The following is a 21,103-nucleotide window of genomic DNA, read 5'->3' on the forward strand; positions in this document are numbered from 1 at the left end:
CATGGCAAAAAGCCCTTCTTAATACTTAGCCATTAAGCTGATAAAAATCTAATTCTTACTTCAGACCAAGGGCAGCTGCATGACTGAAATTAATGGATCTTTTTATGAAGACAGCTGTAAAATCAACATAAGGGGGATCACAAAACTCGTCACTAAATTTTTTTATAGCTACTGACTTGGGGAATTGATGTTTTGCCTTTTACATCCGAGCTATTCGTTGTCCTGCAAAATAATGCAACACTAGTGTTTCATTTCTCCTTTCCATCAAAATCAGTAATCAATTTAGGAATGGAAAATGAAAATGATTAAAAATAATTTCTTGCCAGTCAGTCATGCTCCTAACCAAACTGCTCGTCCAACTAACAAATCAATTATATTCATGATTTAAAAATGAAGGCCAAGGAAAATATTAGAGGGGCTGAGGCTCAAGTTAGTAGGTTACTGTAAATTTTGCTTGAAAAGTTAGTGTGAAAGAAGGCTCAAAGGCCACATAAGCTTTCTCTCCTGATCAGTACTCCACTGTGGTCAAAGGAGAACAATACCTGAACTCTCAGTTTCCTTGGGTTTGCTGTTACTGGGCTTCTGCACTCAAGTAAAACACACGTTTCTCGTTCATCTCAGCAATCCACTATATACAAAAATGTTCCTTATAAATGGAATGATGAAATGTTGAGCAAAGGAAGCAACACCTTTTACTGCTCTTTGTTTTTAATTCTCTAGGACACTAAGTGTGAAGTAACATGATCCCCAAAGGCTAAGTAGCCCAGAAATAGCACATTTAATTTGCCAGCTGCTTTTCACCCTCATTCACCCTGTAGATGTTTGAATATTTCTTCAGGGAGATGCCATCCCTGCTCTGTGCACAGAAGCTTACAAATGTTTTTCCTAACTAAGCATATTTACTGAATATCTTAAGAACAGTGAAAAAACCCACTGAACTAACCCAGTCCTTACTCCCATTGGTTTATCAATTTAAACCGCAATGCCTTTTTAAGCATGGAGGTACTAGAACAAATGTATGTGATGAGGAAAATATTTATCTATATGCATCTACAAGTAGTCAAAGACCATTTGACTATGAAGCAAAGCCATGCCACCTCCTGCTAGAGCCCTGCTAGAATTCAGGGAGGCAGGCGGTGTCTGGTATTGTCAGTGTTTCCATGTTCACTACGAACACTGTAGCTAAGGTGCAATGTATGGCTGTAGCACTGTGGTGTGTGCAATGTACAGCTGTAAAAACTTGGAAAAATGTGTATTCCATGGAACCATCTATTGAAAAGGGAATGACCAGAACTCACTGCTCAGCTAATGCCATCAGGGACAAGGTTCTCTGTTTAGTTAATAGCTGAGCAGTTTTCAGGGTATTCCTATTTGCTTCTTTGCTCCACCTCTCTAGCATATCATGCACCCTAATATTAGAAGCACTGCAAGCAAAGCAGAAGAGGAGGCATTAAGCTGTTAAATGTTTGACCATTCTTAAAAAGCAACTGCCATTACTCTTTCCTTCTTGTTCACTTTCATCTTTGAAAGGCAACAAGTACTGTTCAGCAAGCAAATAAATGACATTTGGAAGCCTTTATGTTCTATCCAGCCAGGTTCAAAAATTGGCTGCTGATTTCCACCTGTAATGAAGGGGAATAAGCAACACATTTTTCTGTCATCTCTCATTTCACTTCTGGGCCTGAGTCTGCCAGCTCAGTTATCTGAAATGGTTGACTTATTTTTTTTTTTTAGAGTTCATATTCCTAAACCACAAGCTAATAAAGTTAAAAAAGTCTTCCACAAGCTAATTTCTATGGCTGCACATAAATTGAAACAGAAAATATCCTTCTTCCAAACAGTAATTTCTGATATCATGCTAACCATTAAACAGCCAGAAGTACTGAAGAAGGAGGAAAAAGCCAAGCAGCCTTTACCTGTGGTAATATGCAGATGATACCATAGGCAATAGACTGTTGAAGGCTACAGCACACTCAACTTTGCAGAGAAATCAGATTGACTATTGCTACTGAGAGTTTAGGGGCAGTCAGAGGACCTTTTCTGCAGCAGCAGTCACTGTCCTTACTTCTCCAGTCTTCCTGGAAGTAGGGGGAAAGTCAAACCCAATTTCCATGGCTCTCCCCTGTTCCCCCTCCCAGTGGTAAAACAAACTGGAGCCTTTCCTCAGTTTTTTTTGCCTTGGAACAGCAATATTCAATATTACCAAAGCTGCTGAAAGAACAAGGTGAGGTAGGGAACACAGAGCCTGCCTCTGATAAGAGTATCATGGCTCTCTTCCAGATGGCTCAAGACAACATTATCTAGAGCTGCTGTGGAGGAATTGTTAAGAGAATAGGTAAATCTGCTGTAATTAATAACTTGCTAATACAAGTTAGCACTGCTCACAGATAACACAACTGAGTATCAGGACAATGCTGGCCAGCACCACCACCCCACCACCTCTTTTACCCACAAGGGAAGTTCTTCAAATTATTCTAAAGACTCAGACAGGATCAGCACAGAAAGCTTCTCACAGCACTTATTTCACACGCTCATTGAGCTGAAGACATAACATGGCTGTTACAAGATTAAGCTTTTACTACTATATCTAATAAAAATAAAACTTTTTGTCCTGTTCATAACATCTTACCCGAGGGAATAATGACAACCATCCTGAGCCATTACAACATACTGTTTGACATGGAGGAACAAAATTGAGACAGAAGATCAAATGCTGCTCTCAATCAGTCCTCCTCAACTCTACTGACCAGTTGAAAAAAGTCTTAAGAAATGTCAAACATGGTGAATCTTTCCTCTTACTCTTAGAGCAAGTCCTGCCTTAAGCTGTGCTAAAGATGGCAGGCTCTACCCTTGACTTAATTTTTTCATTCCTTTTTAGAGAAAATGGCACTAAGTGAATGAAAAGATGGGGCACAACCAGAGACAAACAGGAGCATTCACTTGTGTAAGTGGTCTTCAAAATAAGTAAGAGTCAGGCTATCTAATCCTATATAATGTAGTGTCCTAGTAAAAAGAGTAACCTTTCATTTTTATACTTTATGTGAGAATTAAAAATAAAAATTCCCAACTTTCTTCCATATGTTAAAAGCAGTGTATTTTCTTTCGGTTTCTTCTGCCCTCTGAAAAGACATACCAGACACAAATATGCTTAACTGATATACTTACTTCCGTAATAGACTTGACAAAGCGGATTCCATCATTAGCTCCTTTGACTTTTGCCAGACAGTCACAGAAATAATCCCAGTAGTCTTTTCTGTTCCCCAGCAATGTGTTCTTTTCTTTCTGGTCAAACTTAAACAAGGAAAACAAAAAGCAGTGAGCAAAACTTAAATATAAATATACTTATATATAGCTACTTGGAATTCTGTTCCTCTACCAGAAACATGTGCTTTCATGACTCCTCTTAGTTTTAGCCAATGTATTCACAAAGGAAAGAGACATTGTACCGCACTGATGCAATCCAGCAGTTACAAAAGCTACTTTACAGACAGGAGCAGGTAATAACATTCTGGGTCTAGTTAAAATACAGACATCCATTCAAAACTGATGAAACAAAGATTTGCAACAGATTCAGCAGCTGTTCAACAGCAAGGAACTACCAACCAGTTGCTGAGAGACCTGCAATTAAGTGTGGCAAAAGTACGTACCAGAAAAACCTGCTCTAGCTAGATCACATTCAGAGCAGCAATGCAGCAAGGGTATGGACTGCAGCTTGGACTGTAAGCCAAAACGTTTTTATGGTCATTCAAATCCCAAAGGATTCTTCAGCTTCTGATGAAGCCTCTGTAACCCAGCTAAAACTCCCTTGCCTAGATTAGGCTAGACTACCATGTCTTTGTTGCAATCAGTGACATGATGGCAGTATATGAAGACACAAGACTATGCAAACTTAATTCAGTTTGCCCAGCAGTGTCCCCTTTTACTTAAATTTTGAGGATGGCCAAAAAGTAGCATTCCAGATTAAAATCAGACCTTAGTGTTAAGTCTACCATACAATAAAAATTAATTTCCAAAGTGAAGTTGCTAAAAATTCGGTAAATCACTCACACCACTATATTTGGACCATGAGCAGCTCACTAGTACTTATTTTGCTTTAAAATGCTGTCAGTATCTCATTACCACAGTTTTTCCAAGATAATTTAGTAGTATATATCTTTAAAATCAAGCTCAAATCTTTCAGATCAATAGAAAAATGTCTTACATTCTTCAATCAAATGGCCAGCACTGCCTTTTGATTACATTTATTTACTTTCACTTGAAAGAAGTACAATAAGCAGCACACATTTCAGTCCACTTATTGCAAAAAAAGAAAAAAAATAAAAGAAAGTCAACTGAATATTTATGACTATTTGAATTAAACCCCACATACTGAAGAGGGAGTAAGAGAAAACAAGGCCTAGCTTTGATGGTGGATTACAAATGACACACATCACTTTTTACCTGTAGAAGGTACTCAAGCTTGTAGGAGAATTTTTGCAAGTTGACACTGTCATCTGTGATTGGTTCTCCTCCTTCTTTAAATTCTTTACTTAATTCAGTCACAGCATCTTTAAAACAAGACACCAAAATGGTTAACTACTGCAAGAGATACACAGCATCCATGAGCAACTACATAAATGGGTTTTCTGCCTGGACATTATGCATATGTATTCAGTTTCTTTCAGTCCAACTGTCTTAACAACACCACAAAAAGCTTATTGATACGGTTGCAATTTAACCACCTATAAAAAAAATTAGACCTCAAGTTATGTCAATCTGTTATACTGACTACTTAAAAAAAGCAAAACCTCCTGACACTGCAAAAACTGGTAACAGACAATTGCTAACTGGTTCTTCAGCAGAGGAAAGAGAAATAACTTTTTGCTGTCTCATGTGCACATTAAGGTATTGCCACAGGACAAACAGAATTCTGATTAGAAAGGACAAAGCATGTAATCTGCTAAAGGGGATCAGTAACACGAGAACAGTCGTTCAGTCAGCACATTTATCTTCTCCATGCTTTATTCAGGAAGGTTCAGCTTGTGCTGGTTACAAAACACAAATGGGAAAAATCATTTACATTAAAGTAAGGATACAGCAACTCCTCTTCCCTAAAACCTATACCCATAGTGGGTAAGGAAATCTCAAGTCAAAGCAAACTCTGCTGTTCCTCTGGATTCTCTGGCCCCAAAAGCGTGTACTTCTCAGCATCAGAAATTACTGATTTTGATCTTGCTTTCCACTTGGTTTTGTACTTCTTTCAGGTGCCTGAGTGTGCCTCAGCTCCCAGTCCCACTCAATCCCCTCTGTGAATTAAAATCTCCTCTTGTTAGCAGGCACGTAGATCTCCTTTTTATGTTACAGGAAGATCTAGATTCCCAGCTTTGGTGTATATTATACCTTATATTTAATAAAAATTTAAAGGAAAAATATCTGGATCTTGGTATAGGCAGCCGATTAGGGCAGAGAGAGAGCAGGAAAATGATTATGGACCTGCTGCCAATTTTGTCTGCAATAGAGCTGTGGAAAATAAGGTTGGCTACTGCTAGGAAAGGACGAGTCAGATGCACAGAAAGCACGTTCCACTGCAGCAAGAACAACAGATCCAATTCTCCAACACTTTTCCTCTGGGTCTCCATTACCAGTTAGGTTTGGCCTCCTGTTTTTTTCCATTCCCACATTAGCAGCAACTCCACACCAGCCCTCCATCAAGGGAGGGCCTAAAAATCAGGCCTTCTCCTTCTCTCACATGAAGTCTTGTAACAGCACAGTTCTACTCATGTCAACAAAGTCCTAGCTCACACCGCACATCCTACGCTTTTCTTTTAATTGCAAAACTTATTTCTAACCTTGTATGTTTAAATTTGCAGGATTTAATAATTTAGGATCCTGAAAAATGTACAGCACTTCTCTCACAAAAATATTAGTCACATTACCATTGAGTGCATGGCACATCTTGAACTATGTTGCTACAATGCTGCACAAAAGTGTTACACAACTGAAAACACAACTCCTACTCTCCATTATCTAAAACATGGAGGATGCAGTCCAACGTACAGAATGAATCTGTCAGCATGGCACTGTACCTTGCAAGTCCCTGATAATCCGCTGCAGCTGGCTTTCGCCGCTAGTTGCTGCCATCTTGAAAACAAAAGGAGCTCCCCTTCTGAGCTGTTAATCTTTTCATCCATCCAGATAAAACCAGCAGAGTTCATATCCTTGATAACCACTGGGTTGATGAAGATTATTCTTCTCTGTGACACCTGCAATTCTGTAAAAGTCAAAAATAAAATGAAAGTCTTTACCATCTCAAATGTGCGAAGAGAGGTGCTTTGGCATTTCAGATCCTGTTTAGTAACAAATTCCCGTAAGGCCAACTCTTTTCCAGGAGCCTCCTTTATATTTCCTTCTAGATTTCACTTTCCATTTCAGTTATTTCTTCTGTTATATCTTTCAAAACTATTGAGCAAACCTCAGAGAGCAATTTTCTCTTGCTGGAATTACAACACAGTCTTACAGCCCAGCTCAGGTTGGCATTTCAGGCAATTCATCTTGTGACCCTGAGGGAGGTTTTGATGACATCCCTCCCAAAACACTCTGCCAGATCTTCTCCACAGGCTGCAGAGTAAAAAGATACGACGACTTTTCCATTTCAAGAAGACTTTCAAGACACAGACAAGGCACGGGCCAAGGAGTCAAAAAAATGATGCATGTTTGATTCTCTGGCATTGAAGCATATTTTTAACTCATAAGAGCTACTAAAAGATTTAGTACTGGAGACTGGTTTCAGCATAAGAACCATTTCTCATCCCCTCCTCAGAACCCACTGTTCCCAACACGTGTAAGAGGACACCACTTTATTTTAAGCTCTGTTACAGCATCCCTGCCTGGATAAATATACCTTGCACCACCTCCCTTGCTTAGAACAATGACAAGTGAGTTATACCTAGCACCTGCAGAAAAATCTTCTTAAACAAAATTAATGAATTAAAATTAATTAAAAGCCTCAAACACTTTACTAAAACAACCGTGCCTGGGAACCCAAACTTTCAAACACTAACTTGGGAACAGTTGTTCAAAAACAGCCACATAGAAACTGCATAAGGAACTTACTAATCATCCTGTTTCAAAGGTCATTCACAATTCTGCCTGCAAAGATACAGCCAAATATTCAAGCAAGCACAACACCCAAAGTACTGAATCTTTAGAAAATTTGCTGTTACGCTTCTGTGCTTTTATCATTCAAGCTGAACTACAATGACATTAAGTTGTCATTAAAATCTTACAAATTTCTGAAACACAAATGTGATTAAAACAAATGATTTTATCTCCTTTCTCTTTTTTTTTTTTCTTTCACTCCCAGAATAACTAAATTGGCATGGCTAAAGTAGGTGTTTGAATAAATTGAAAGGACCATCTTTCCACCCTATGTATCGAGGTATTGTTGATCCCATATTCTCTTCTTTTTTGAAATGGAGTAAACCTTAACAAAGCCAGAGAGACAGAAACATGGTAAAGATAAAGAAAAGGCTGAAACTAGGCTTACTAGTGTGCTTCTCTTGATACCTGTGTTTTGTTACCTGATAGTTTCCATTTCCATACTTTGATGGCAGTCATTACGTTATGACACAACTGTTGCGTGAACCGCGTGCTGTCTGAAGGAGGGCCTTGGCCTGCAAAATCCCCACCACAACTGTGCTGCTTCAGGGAGAGAAGGCCAGCACAGCATAGACCAGCCAACCTTTCGTGGTGCCAAACACAATTTTTTTACCCTAGATCAACAATATCACGTACCCAAGATTCTTATCTTGATTCTACTGAGTGATCATATAAAGTACCATGCTTCCTGGCAACTTGCTGAGTTTGGGTACCAATGAAAAAAAGGAAGAATAACAAACCCAGTGAGTCAATGTTTCCTCTAAGCATGCACAGTAGTATCAGCCATATCTGTTCAGTTCGGCGACTGTTACAGAAAGGAGCATACGTTAGAAGACTGTGCAATGCGGGCAATGGCAAGCCAAAACGTGTGGCCAAACCAAATGCTCTTCCTCACACAATGGGGGAAAAGAGCAAGGACCAACAAGAGCATCCTGCCTGACCTTCCCAAAATCCAGAAAAAGCTCCAAATCAAGGCTCCAGAGACACAAAGACTATGCAAAAGGCATGCCAGGAAAACAGTGACCAGGCCAACCTGCAGGCATGAACAGAGAGGCTGGAAGAGGTGGCAGCTGGGAGCTGAGCCCTTATTTTGCAACAGCCAGCGGGGAGCAGGATGTGGGGCATCCTATGGCAGACAGGCACAGCATGGGACCTTGTCAAGTGCTAGATCCCGGCAGACTGCCCAAGCAGAGATTTACTGGGGGAGGATTAAGGAGGTTTGGAGTTGCCCCAGTCCTACTAGCACTATGTAAGTGCGTTTGCCCGCAAGTCACAGGTAAATAACTACTGCATGCACAACAGCGGCACAGTGCAAGGGAATGCAAGTGCCTGTTCCCAATGGGCTGATCCTGTTGTGCCAAAGCAGCCCAACACATGCTTCTTTATCCCTGCCAGGGTCTCCTAGGCAGAATGTATGAGCCCTGAACAGACACCACAACTCAGGTGGAGGCATGTAGCTACACAGCCTACTTCTCTCCTTCACCTCCTCCCAATCACCTCTCTCCTCAGTACAGGGAGCAAGGTCTCACAGTCTCCCCCTTCCTTGCATCAGCTCGCACCCATGAGACATGCATTTACTCCCTTCTTTTCCCAGAGGTGAAGGGGATCTTTTGACCTGGGCTATTGCCACCCAGGAGAATGTGCTGAAACTTTTTCCATCTGCCTTCTCCTCTGCAAAATGGGGAGACAGGTACTTCTCCCTCCTGTGGTCCTTCCAGAGGTGTTCTTAGAAAATACAGTCCACCCCACAAAAAGGTGCAGAGCTCTCACCTCCTGTGGCAAAGAAAGCTGACAACATACCTTAACTGGTTTCCCAAGGTTTCAGAATAGGAAGAGTTTCTGTAAACACCTGATCTAGTCCTTCCTGATCACAGAACATTTTGCCCAGTATTGTTTCGAGCACAACCCTTTTCCTCCAGCATTTACTATCCTATTATGAATGTCTGTAAATATCTGCTATGTGAGAACAGCATTATACATGTGTCAGGCACGAGTGACCTGCTTTGGGTCAAAAGCTTTTTAGATGATGCATCGTTACCTCTTATATAATAGCATTTGACTAAGGCCAATGGCATTAACTTGCACAAAACTGCAGAGCTGCAATGACATCAGTGCAGTCACACTAAGGACCTGGCACAGAGTGCGGCAGGGGAGGCAAGACAGGGCATGTCGTCAGTCCCTCCTCGCACTCTTGGGCTAGGCCTGCTGATGTCTGAAAGTAGCTGCTCCCTCTCCTGCTGGCCTAAGTAGTAGCGTGGGGGTGACAATCTTCTTTACAGAGGAGGATATCCTGGAGATTAAAGAAAGAAGCAAGAAGGAAACAGCCCACTTGCAGGAAAAGGAATGATTTACCTGAAGGGCAGCGAGACACATACAAACCCATAAATAACATTTTAATGACTATAATTAAATTGGTTAGTCGGGCAGCTACAAAGACCTACTTTTAATCTGATTTCATAAAATTTCTCTTTGTGTTACTGTAGGCAAGTCTGCCTCTCCAGCACCTACACTTTTTTCAATTCATTGGTCAGTTTTGGGCAGCCTTGCCAGAAATACTACACTCCTCCATGTGCAATCAGAACAGGAAGGTGGGAAGAAGTCCACAAGAAGAGTTTCTCTTCATTGATAAAATGGCTGCAGTGAGACCTCTGTTACAGCCTGATATCAGAGAATCCACTCCCCACCCAACTGCATTTACACCTTACACTAAGAGCAGAGCTCACACTGCAGATTTGGTGTAATTCAGTTAAAAAGTAAATCTGATCTGCAAGACAAATTCATTGGAAACCAGGGTCCACTACTTTCTATTGCTTAAGGACATATTTCATGTTAACATAACTACTCTGGTCTAGTCATTCCAGACAAGGGCTCTTAATCACATGGCCCCCACTGGTATCACAAGACCTTTAATTATCTGGTGCCTGCAATTCCATACCTTTTCTAACACCCTGTATGACACAAAACAGGCAAGCAAGGATACTGAGCCAAATCCTGCATTCATGAGTACACCAGTTTTAACTGTGTTACTCCCTTCTGTAATGTGAACATGATTTGTCCCATAAAAGCAGATATGGACTGATAACTGCATGGCACACTCTTGGAAAGTGCATGGAAAAAAAAAAAACTACCTGGTCATACAGCTGGGTACACGACACACTGACAAAAGTATACAGAACGCAAACCTCACGGCAAAGATGAGGGAAGAACTAGGAAAAGGAAGTCCCTACCTCTCAGGACGATAACACCACTGATTTAGTTAAAAAACTTCATTCCAGTAACTGTCTGGAAAAAGTACTTTGTACTTTGTTGTTGCCAGAAACATAGAGTCCCAGTGGAGTTTACTGCAGCTATGCTGCTAGCTTTTCTCATTTTGTACCATGCAGGTACATAAAGCTGCACATCCATAAAGCTGAAAAACTGTTTGCTGGAAATAAGGGTCTGAGGTGAACTGCAAAAAAGACAGCGTGACTCTGTCAGGCACACACACATGCTTTTACTGGGCAACTCAACCCTTTGTGCTTTAACACTGCATATAAAGATCTGTGACTGATAAAAACGCACACTGGACTACATTAAATAGGACAATTAAAAACAAAAGGCAGACACAGCCTGAATGTCAGCTAAGGTCTCCATTTGGAGTTTTGAAGCTTGGTTCCATTCCGAGAAGTGAAATTTTCTTGCTAAATTAATCTTCCCCCTTCATTTTCTACACCAACAACCCTTCACATTTCAATTACAAAAATATGTTTTTGGAGGAATATTTTTTATTTCTTTTACTACTTCAAACAGGAGACCACACTGCAAATCTGTGCTGGATTTCCTACATGCTCATATGCACAAACCTTGTTTTGAAGTGTTTGGGCATATAAACATTTAGTAATAAAACACATCTTGCAGAAAATATGTGACCAGAAAAACAAATTATCATAGTATCATAGCATAGCAGAAGGGAGTAACTAGATGAAGTGCATAAAAACATTCACATATTTTGCAAATGCCTAGCAGAAAAGTAGCACATTTATAGTTAGGGACTCCTTACAGTAAAGTCCTTTTGTGGGGAGGCCCTTGCACTCCTGGGGTATTTGCATTTTATAGCACAAGAACACAGACTAATGGCATTCACAAAATACTGCTTGTACCCCTAACCTGACAGGAGAGACTGACACAAAAGAATCAGTAAAGTTTTGTATAATCTTTTGCTAACTTTCCTATTCTATGGACAACCAGCCTGCATTTTCCCCCTATTCCTTGTACTTGCAAACTGTTCTTAGAAAAAGATCAAAACTGAGCAACAGATACGAGTATACAAGCGGCATGATAAGAACTCCACGAGACAGAGTTAATTTTTAACTTTGAGTGGGGAAAGCTGGCAACCCTAACAATTTTTTTTAATGCTGCACCTACCAAATTGGACCTCCACTCTAAGACCTGCTAAACCCCTTTAAAATGTTACACAGAACTTTGCCAAACAGGACAGATGCATTAGACCAGAGACACAGTTTCCTGATTTGGAGAATACAGTGCTTCATCTCTGGTGTTCCTCACATCAATAACTGTTGAAACAACATGAACTCAAATGACCACTTTCCACAAACAATACAGGGATGAGCTTGTACGTGTCTCACAAAGACAACCCTGTCTCAGCCCAGTCTCATGACGACAGAAGTTGCCTGTTTGAGGAAGCAGTCAGTTTACAAGGAGAAGAGTGCTCTTCTGATAACGGGAATTGCACAAGTATCGCTTTTAACAAACTCATCTGCTCTTCTTCCTTAGGACACTCCAGAGCTCGCCCCATGTCAGGAATGCTACACCGTGTTTACTAACATCTACAAAGTAACCTAACCATAACTCTCCCAGAGACTTGCTTCTCCTCAGCTGCTCCCATCCTACTTCACTCTTTCTGTTGCCCCAATGCCCTTGCAGTGAGTTGAAAAGATAGGTTTCATTCAAAAGTGAAAAGGTTTTTGCCCCCTTCACACACTCATTCTTCCAAGCTGTTCTCACCATGCCCCCATGTACTCTCCCTGCCACAAAACCTACTCTTCCTCTCCATAACTCACCCAACTATTTAAATCTCTTACACGTTCTTCAAGTCAGGCACCAGACACACCAATGCTACTCTGAGGAGCACCATATAGATACCTACAGAAATAGAAACACTGGAGGACTTCCAGCTGCAAAGGAGCATTGGTGATTCAAGACACTCAACTCACTCATTGTACAAGCTTGGAGTTTTCAAGAAATCTCTTGTTTTTCAAGTCTCCAAAGTTCTCTGAGCCTTATTAACTTCCTCAGCAAGCTTGGCCTGACTAAAGCATCTCAGCCACCTCTGAAACTTTGGGATAGTTAAAAGCAACAACCATTACATCCTAACTCTGAATGGGGGCTTTCCTTAGCAGGATTTTTTACCTCTGTATCTACCGTTCCACACTGTCCCTCCAAGCCGAGGTTTCAGAAGTACTTGAAAAGGCTGCCTTCAACTAATGGTTTTGAGAAGTTGGCGGGTGGGTGTTGAGACTTGCCCACCTGTAGCACTCCATCTGACCTCCAGCCAGCCAACAGCAGTGGTAGCTTCCTAGGGCATCTCCTGGCCTACATGTAGTTCCCAGTGAACTAGCAACAAGCAACACTGAAAATTACAGGCTTTGGCCATGCACACGTAGATCAAATAGGAGGCGAGGCAAACACATTAAGCAGAAATCACGCTGAGACAATGCGAACTGACAGGCCACTGAGTGAATCATGCTACTCCAGAGCCAACAGCAAAATTCTTCTTGTCTTTCCTCTGTAGCAGGAAGCATGGAGTATTTCCTCTCCTCCTCTTTTTCCATGGATTTTCCAGTGAAGGTCACCATTTTGTGGGGAAGAGGAAATTTCAGAGTTACAAACCCCAAAGATTTAAAGAGAGGAAGAGAGGCCTCTATGAGACTGTCACCGCTGAGCTGGTTGGGAACAGACAGGCTCACAGATGACGCAGGCTTGGCATGAGCCCAGTTATTTGGGGCTATCCTGATCCGACCTGTTCACTTTCAAAACCTAAGTTGGCTTGCAGCAGTACCAAGATCTTTCCTGTGTCCATCCTCCTTCCCAGCAGTAAATTAAATGTCATGGGTGGACATGCTCAGGGGTTAACTGTTTACAAGTATCTTTGCTGAGATCACTGTACCATCAGCAACCACAGAATACTGTGATGGACAAAAATATTAAATCAAAGGGAAGGGTGTACAAGCCAAGGCCCTGTGCAGCAGCAGTTTTCCAGCACTATTACAAGCACTGAGATTGAAATGCTGTACATAAAAGGTTCTGCTTCTTTCACCAGTGTTACTAAATGCGAAGCCTTCTTCTGAATACATTTGGGCAAAATATTTAAAATTACTATTGTTATGGCATTTTGGGACACAACCAACCACCACTCCCCGGACAAACTGGAATTACTACAGGAAAATATGAAAAAGAAAGAAACTAGATACAAGCTGCTAAAAAAAGTTGCTTTGCATTGGGAAAACCAAACAGAAGTAAAAACATAGTAACATAAATAAATAAAAATAATAATGTGTAACAATAAAAATACTTAGGGGTCTTACAGTTCCCTTCAGTTTAATAATCTCAACAACATCTAAAAAATACTAGAAGGGTTCAGTGTTCATTTGACAAATGGGCAACTGTTAATTTTTAAATGTGATCAACTAAGAAAAACAGATAACAATCCAAGTTAAAAACAGTTTTCAGCACTGTTTTTCCTTGAGTCCATTAGATAATTTCTGCAACTGTACACCTTTCTTTACATTTTGAGTAGTTTTCTCTCCCTAGTCATTCTGTTAGGTCTTGATCCCTCACTGACCAAGTCTTAGCAGACCCTGGCCTCCAGGATGTTACTATGAATTGCTATTCCTTTTATGTAACCCTCTAGCAGTGGACAGAGGGAGTGCAAATACAATACACCCTTTCACTGTTATCAGATGGTGTACAAAAGAGGCTGCTTTATGCATGAAAATCAGGCTCCATAACTGTCTCTTCAGAAGTCGTGAAACCATGTTCACAATGAACACTCTCAAATACATATACTCCAACAAGAAAGGCAAAATTGACTGTCTCTTGTTTTCCATCATAGTATCTTAGATACAACTTTTTAACTGCAGTGCAGTCTTCTAAATGTGAATGTTTGGAAACACTGGAACATCTGGAACATTTTTTAAATTCAAGCACTCCCATGACGATCATTGGAAGAGGTCAGGAAGTTGCCTTGTACACAATAATATCTGGAAAACATAAAATGCACTACTGCAAGACAGTTTATCTCCTCTGCTGCATGTCCTGCAACATCGTATCACAACTGAAAACAAGAAAAACACCAACAGAAAACATGTCGCAATGTTGCTGACAAGACAGAGTCCATGTTTTACCCTGAAAATTTAATCCCAGCCTGCCTCCGTGGGCACGTGAAGTCAGAGCTGGATAAAATCAAACACCCACTTTCACTCTTCAACATTAAAGAGGCAAAAGCCTGGTACTCCTCCCTCTTTGTTTACACTTGAAAAGTAACTCGGTTTCAAGCGAGAGGCTGAACCAGGAGCATGACACCTACAGCTGACAAACTCCATACGCTAAGCAAACATTTGCACAGGCAAAAATCGGCAGGAGGCTGGGTGCAATGACCCGGGCAGAAAACACCAGGGCCCTGAGCTCCTAAACAAGCAGCTGCAGAATTCACCCGCCCCAGAAACACAGCACAGCCCCTCCACAGCCCAACTCACCACCGCTGGACCTCTGCCCGAGGAGAATCCGGAGCCCAGAGGCAGGCGGGCGACCATTTCACTAAAGCCTTGCTTTCTTTTATTTTTTTTTCCTTGCTTGCTCTGGATTACTGGGATAAATGTAAGCCGGAGGAGGGCCGGCTGCAAACCCGGCATCTGCTCTGGAGACAGACCCAACCACCCCACATGCCAGCAAAACTCTCTCTGTCCGCCCGCCTGAGATTTGCCGACACAAGGGCAAAGCGGGATTAGGGCCGCGGCAAATATTTGCCTGTCAGCACTTTATAACGGTGAGGGCATGGACACGGGCGAGTATTTGGTTTCTAGCAGGGCCCCGGGTGCCTCTGCTCCTCCAGCAGCTGCCGTGACCCGTGGGGAGGACTCGGAGGGTCCGTTCAGGGGTGGATGACAGGGGAGAAAACAGAACGGAGTGGTTATGTCAGCCTAAAACCATCGCTCACCAGGTGGAAACGATGACACCTAAGGTGGCCAGGCCTGGATGGCGGTTACCGCCCGCCACGCGCTGGCCCGGAGGGCCGGGGAGCTGCGGGGAGCCGGGCCAGCGCCTGGGCGGGCATTAGCCACCAGCCAGGCCACCAGGGGCCTGGGTGCGCGGAGCCGGTCTGAGGCGGACCCGCTCTCACGCCGCCGCAGGGCCGAGCCAGGCTCCCCCAGGGCCGTCCCGGCGCTGAGGGGCCGCGGCGCAGCTCTCCCCCTGCCCCGTCCCCGCCGGGGCTCCTCCCCTCGGAGCCCAGCTCCGAGCGGCAACAAGTGGAAGCCGCTGAAGTTACTTCCCCCCTCCCTCCGCCTCCGGTAGCCGCCGCCTCTTCCCCACCAGCCCCGCCGCCCTCCGCGCTCCCTCAGCGGGGTGTGAGGGGAGGTGTCGCCCGTTACCTGCGCGGCCGCCGCCATGTCGGCCCGAGCCGGGGTGAGGCTCCGGCGCGGCTCGTCGCTCCCCGCCGACTACAACTCCCGTGAGGCCGCTGGAGGTGCCTCCCCACCCCCGGGGCGGTGGCTGGGCGCAGCGCCATGGAGTCCCGGCTCGTCTTCTCGGCGGGGCGCGGAGGGCCTGGGGGAGCGGGGAGGCGGGGGGAGAGCACCGTGGTGAAAACAGAGAGGTTTTAAATGTCTTTGCGGGAAAAATCGCCGCTTTTCTCTACAGTTGCAGGGTTGGGGCGATTTCCTCTCAGGGGTGTGTGTTTCTGGTACCCTCAAAGCAAGGTCGCCTGTCAAGAAGTATAACTTTTTAATATAGTACAGACTGTTGCTTTTAGGACAGTTCAGTATGGGGTTTTTAATCTTTCTTTTTTCTTTTTTTTTCTTTATTTTTTTATTTGATTTGTGCATCAGTTCATCGAGCTCTTTGCACGGACAACTGAAGTGAATATGAAAGTCAGGCTCGGTAAATCCAGTACACAGCAGATTTCCCCTCTCTGCCCTCGGCAGAGATTAATAAAGGCCACGTATGGTAAGAGACTGGGAGAAAGCGGGTGTGAAACTGGAACAAAAAGGTCTCTTGCTAAGGCAGGCTGCTAGGTATGTGGGGCATGGGTTTCCTAACACTCCCAGGACATCTCCCACCACGAATTTCCACTTCTCCTTTACAGATGTTAACCCTTCCATAGCACATATGATTTTCTGAGAGGACATTTCTTTCACAGCATCCGAAATAGGCTACACTGGTTTTGCACTTGAAGTGTACTTAAAAACTAAGTTCCTTTGCTTTTTTTTCCACATTACTTTGGTAAATAAATGATTTCAAATAAAACTTGTGACCAAACAGTTTGTCATCAGTTCTTGCCACAATGCTTGTGACTATATTAGTGTCATAAACTTCATCTTAGCCTTCCATAAGATCAAAGTATCATATTTTCAAGACTCTTGAGGAAATATATATAGTATGTAGTCACTGGCATGTCTCTATCATACTCATTTTTTCATCCTCAATTTAAGGATGACTAAGTGACCTCAAGTTTTGGTGATTAATCTTCATCTAATATGTAGTTTTGAATAGCTCAAAAGTATTTTAACATCCTCAGAAGAGCAGGTTATAGGGCTAAGCATGTTGTGGGCACATGACTCGTGAAACGCAATGGAATGTCTTACATAGTTCAGAAGCAACCTTCAGGCTGACTTCTCTTGGCACGCTGCTGCATCATGCAGTACATGACCAGGAGCATCTGCTGAAAACAAGTGTTTTGATCAGTATTGATCTGTAGACAACTGAGTGTCTTCCAAAAGTAACCTCAGGGTCATCCATTGCAAATAATGATAAATCAAATCCCAGATAATTTCATTGCAATGAATTTTTTTTGGATATATTTTCAGAAAGTCTTTGTGTGGTTTTACTTCTCACTCAAACTTAATCAAGTAGAATGGATTGTTCCTCCTTTTAATTACATAGTGACAAGCTACTTTCAGAAATATTTAATTATTGACATTAATTATTGAATTATTGCCTGTTTATTCAGACATCAGTTTCTTCAGAGAAAAACACTCTGTTTCCAACTAGGTCCATAGCTGACCAACACTTCCTTAGATTTTTCTATATTTTCTCATTTCTTAGCAAAAAAAGAGGTTCAGGATTTTTGTTTTTTTGGAATATGCCCTAGAAGAAAATGCATTATCTGCTCCATTTGTGTTGCTTTATTTTTATTCTGAGAAAATGTATTGATGAACTTCATAAAATATGATAAGCTGGATGGGAATTATTGTCAGTTTTACTAGCCTAGAAAAGGCAATGACAGTCATCCCAGCAAAAGGAAAGCCTTTGCTGGGAAAAATCTTTTCACTAGTTGTTGAAATGTTACCCTTGTAATTGTAAGTGTATTCCATAGAGGTTACCTAACTCAATCAACTAGAACTACTAAATTGCTACTGAACATGTATTAAGGATCATTAAAGGATCATGCTGTACCCTTTAGCTTTTGTTCCATATGGCTAAAATGTAGGCCCAGATAGCTATTTAAGGGCTGAAATAAACTTCTGACATCAGAAGTTTAATGCTAGCTGCAGTCCTTTTAGAGTGATTCTGAAAATACAATTTGAATGTGGGTTGGTTTGGTTTTGGGGGGGTTTTTTTGCATTTTGGTGGCACTAGAATCTGTTTCTGTACAAAGTTTGCAAATAAATGTAGAATCCTTTAGTTTGAGTTGTAATGCATAGATGTGCTCTATTTTTATGTGGGAAGAGTTTCCTCCATTCACGCAAGTCTATTTACATTCACACTATCTAGCTTGTCATAAAATAAAATTATACATTGTCATCAATCACCTCATGCTGACAACAGTCTGGTGCCTCATTGACTAGAGCAGGTCCTTATTAAACCCTCTTAAATAACTGGACTCTATCAAAAAACCCCGAAAAAATGTCTCCTGTGGCTATTAGATCCTGTGAATATTTCATAGTGGTCTCTGAGTACATGTCCATAGGACGTGTTCTTTCTATCCATCTGAGACTATAGTACATGTGCTACATATTGTCCTTTAATTTTTTTAAAGAGTTATTTGATGTTATATAATAACTGGGGAGGGTTTTGCTTCCACTAGGCACTTGAGGTATTTTATGAAAGTAGCAAACTCCCAGTTTCCCTGGTCACCCTCGGTGGATTAACATACCATTGTAGCTAGACTGAACAACAGGCTGCTGTTCATCATCAGAGACTTTCTGTGGCTGCAGGGAGAAAGCTTTGGAAGCACTTTTTGCATTTGTTTGCATTCTGCTTTGAATAGGTGGACAAATAATTGTCGGTAGGTATAAAGCTGGAAGCAGGCAACATAAAAAGAACCATCAAAGCTCTGGAAAACCTCTAGAAGCAAATCTGGCATTTTAGACAAGGTGGCTGAGGGGCTTGGAAGAATATTCTGCTAGTATCAGGTCAGCTTCTGAGACTGACTTCCACCTGAGTATATTGGGGTTAGGAGCTATCGCTGCTCAGAACTGGCTGTATTTCAATCCTGTGGGGACAAAGTAGGTACCAAGAGTCTGAGCTGGTTCAGTGCTGGTTCAGCTGAACCAGCAATGATATGGGGAGAGCCAGGACACAGACTCTGGATTGTGCAGTTTAAATGAACCAGAGTCTTTTGTATACATATAGGTGTGTGGCACATGGATAAAGAGCATACTAAGGTTTAGGAGATTAAGAGCTGGTTAAGATGGCTGGAAGGATATCGCCATCAGGAAACAAAACGACCTCAGAAAGCAGCATTGTTTGGAGGAAAAACAAAAATAATTTGGATTTGGTATTTGGGCAGTTCCTAAATATGGAGAGAGTACTCCAGTCCCTGCACTTTTCTTTGTCATTCTCAGTTCTGTGCTTCACTCCAGCCAGGATCTTCTGTCTTACACTACTCTTCTGATTTAATACTGAAGATACATATATATTGAACATTTACACAGCCTAAAACTTCTACCTGGAAATGCCCACAATCTGTCAGAAGGGGCTGGCTTCCTTTCAAACCTTTTGTATGGTACCTATTGAACCTTTGCAATAAAACATTCTGGTTCCCTATGTGGCAGAAGTTTCTGGTTTACGTCTCCATGAATGAATCTTTCCAGGAACTGTATTCCTTGCCATTTCTATACCTGCATACAAAAGCAAAATGAGACCTTTTTAATTAATGCCATTTTTTTAACATAATCTCAGCTGGGAGTCACTTCCATTACATGTTCGTTGTACAGGTCAGTGAAGGCTTAGGACATCAAAACCTAACTTCTCAGTTTTAAATTTTGTATTCAGTTCTCATAGAGAACTGTGTTCTTCAGGCTGAATTCTGCACTAAAACAATCTTTTGGCATCATTTACTTGGTTTAATGTTGCTTTGGCACTAATCATAAAACTCATAGAGTAGTTTAGATTTGAAGGGCCTTTTGGAGGTCTCTACTCTGCTCAAACCCCTGCTCAAAGAGGATCTAGACAGATGAGGTTGCTCAAATCCAGTTGACTCTTGAACCACCTCTCTGAGTCCCCGTTTCAGTATTTGACTACCCTTATAAAAAACCAGATGCTTATGCCTAATTGAAATATCCCATGTTCCAGCTTGTGTCTATGGCTGTGCGCTTCCGAGAAGAGTCTCCACCTTCTCTGTATCCTCCTGTCAGGTAGTTGCAGATGGAGTCTGCTCTCCCCTGAGCCTTCTCTTCCTAAGGCCATATGAACCCAGCTCCCTCAGCCTCTCCTCATCCATCACGTTCTCCAGCCCCTGTCTGGATTGAAGGCCTCTGCTGGACTCCTTCCAGTACGTCCATGACTTCCACATGCTGGGGAGCTCAAAACTAGACACCTACTCCAGATGCAGCCTCACAAGTACCAAATAGTGGGGAAGGATCACTTCTCTGGACCTGCAGGTTGCACTCTTGCTAATACAGCCCAGCATGTGGTTAGCCTTCTTTGCTGTGAGTGTGCTTGCTGGCTTATGTTCAAAGGCTCCCAGATCCTTTTCTGCAGAGCTCCTTTCCGGGCAGCTGCCCTCCCCAACCTTTATAATTATTCTGTCCCAGACACAAGGCTTTGCAAATAAAGTTGAAAATGAATAATCATTGTGTTTGCAAAACACAAACTGTTTTCTGTGAGGCCAACCTTACTGGGTTCTCTAATATTTCACTGCTGTAACACTCTTACATGTAGAAGGTGAGATGCAGAGAAAGGCTGCTAACAGCAGTCCCTTCCCATGGGTTATTGCTGTGAGATGGCTTCGGTGTTCTTTGTGTTTTAAATGTGGATAGGGTTCCTTATGTGAATAAATGGGATTGAGGCTCACTTTCAACATTCGGTATGCTTAGGAGCAAGGGAGTTCATCTCAAGAACAATTCTATGCTGGTAAGTGAAGCACTGTTGTGTTTGTCCATCCTTTATAATGACATACGACTGGTCTTCGTACATCGTCTTTACTGGTACTTCTTAGTGGTCTGTTCTCATTTTGACTGACAGCTAACTCTCGCATTATTTTTCTTTCTAATTTTTGTTCTTGCTTTAGTATTGCTTCCTGAAGAACATGTAGGTGTCTAATCAGTAGAGCAAATATCAGTCAAACTTCTCTCCATTTAACACAGGGCCTTCCTACTTAAATACTGGATTATTAAGAGCATTTTAAACTGGTGGGTAACCATAAGGAGAAGATAAAATAGAATTTTATTTATGATTTTAATAACACTGGTGGTATTTTCAAAATATTGGGTTATAGATAGAGGTATCCTGACTCCCAGTGAAAATA

The 21,103-nt window shown here is 42.1% G+C and overlaps 1 protein-coding gene across 10 annotated transcripts in view; it reads right to left on the bottom strand.

Moving 5' to 3' along the window:
* FYCO1 (FYVE and coiled-coil domain autophagy adaptor 1) overlaps positions 1-15,868 on the bottom strand; it is a 53,468-nt gene extending 37,600 nt beyond the window's left edge. For 7 of the 10 annotated variants that reach the window (XM_074859683.1, XM_074859638.1, XM_074859607.1 and 4 more), the window contains exons 1-4: positions 15,786-15,868; positions 6,066-6,250; positions 4,441-4,547; positions 3,166-3,291 (exon numbers count right to left, since the gene is read on the bottom strand). In XM_074859683.1, coding sequence (XP_074715784.1) covers positions 3,166-3,291; positions 4,441-4,547; positions 6,066-6,120 — 288 coding nt within the window. In that variant the 5' untranslated portion in view covers positions 6,121-6,250; positions 15,786-15,868. Of the gene's footprint in view, positions 1-3,165; positions 3,292-4,440; positions 4,548-6,065; positions 6,251-6,284; positions 6,570-8,937; positions 8,959-14,891; positions 14,913-15,785 lie in introns of those variants that run through there. The other 3 variants (XM_074859617.1, XM_074859622.1, XM_074859630.1) reach the window with 3 other exon arrangements.
* Positions 15,869-21,103: the final 5,235 nt, after the last annotated feature.

Source organism: Strix uralensis, chromosome 1, assembly GCF_047716275.1.
Source record: "Strix uralensis isolate ZFMK-TIS-50842 chromosome 1, bStrUra1, whole genome shotgun sequence".
Taxonomy (NCBI): Eukaryota; Metazoa; Chordata; class Aves; order Strigiformes; family Strigidae; genus Strix; species Strix uralensis.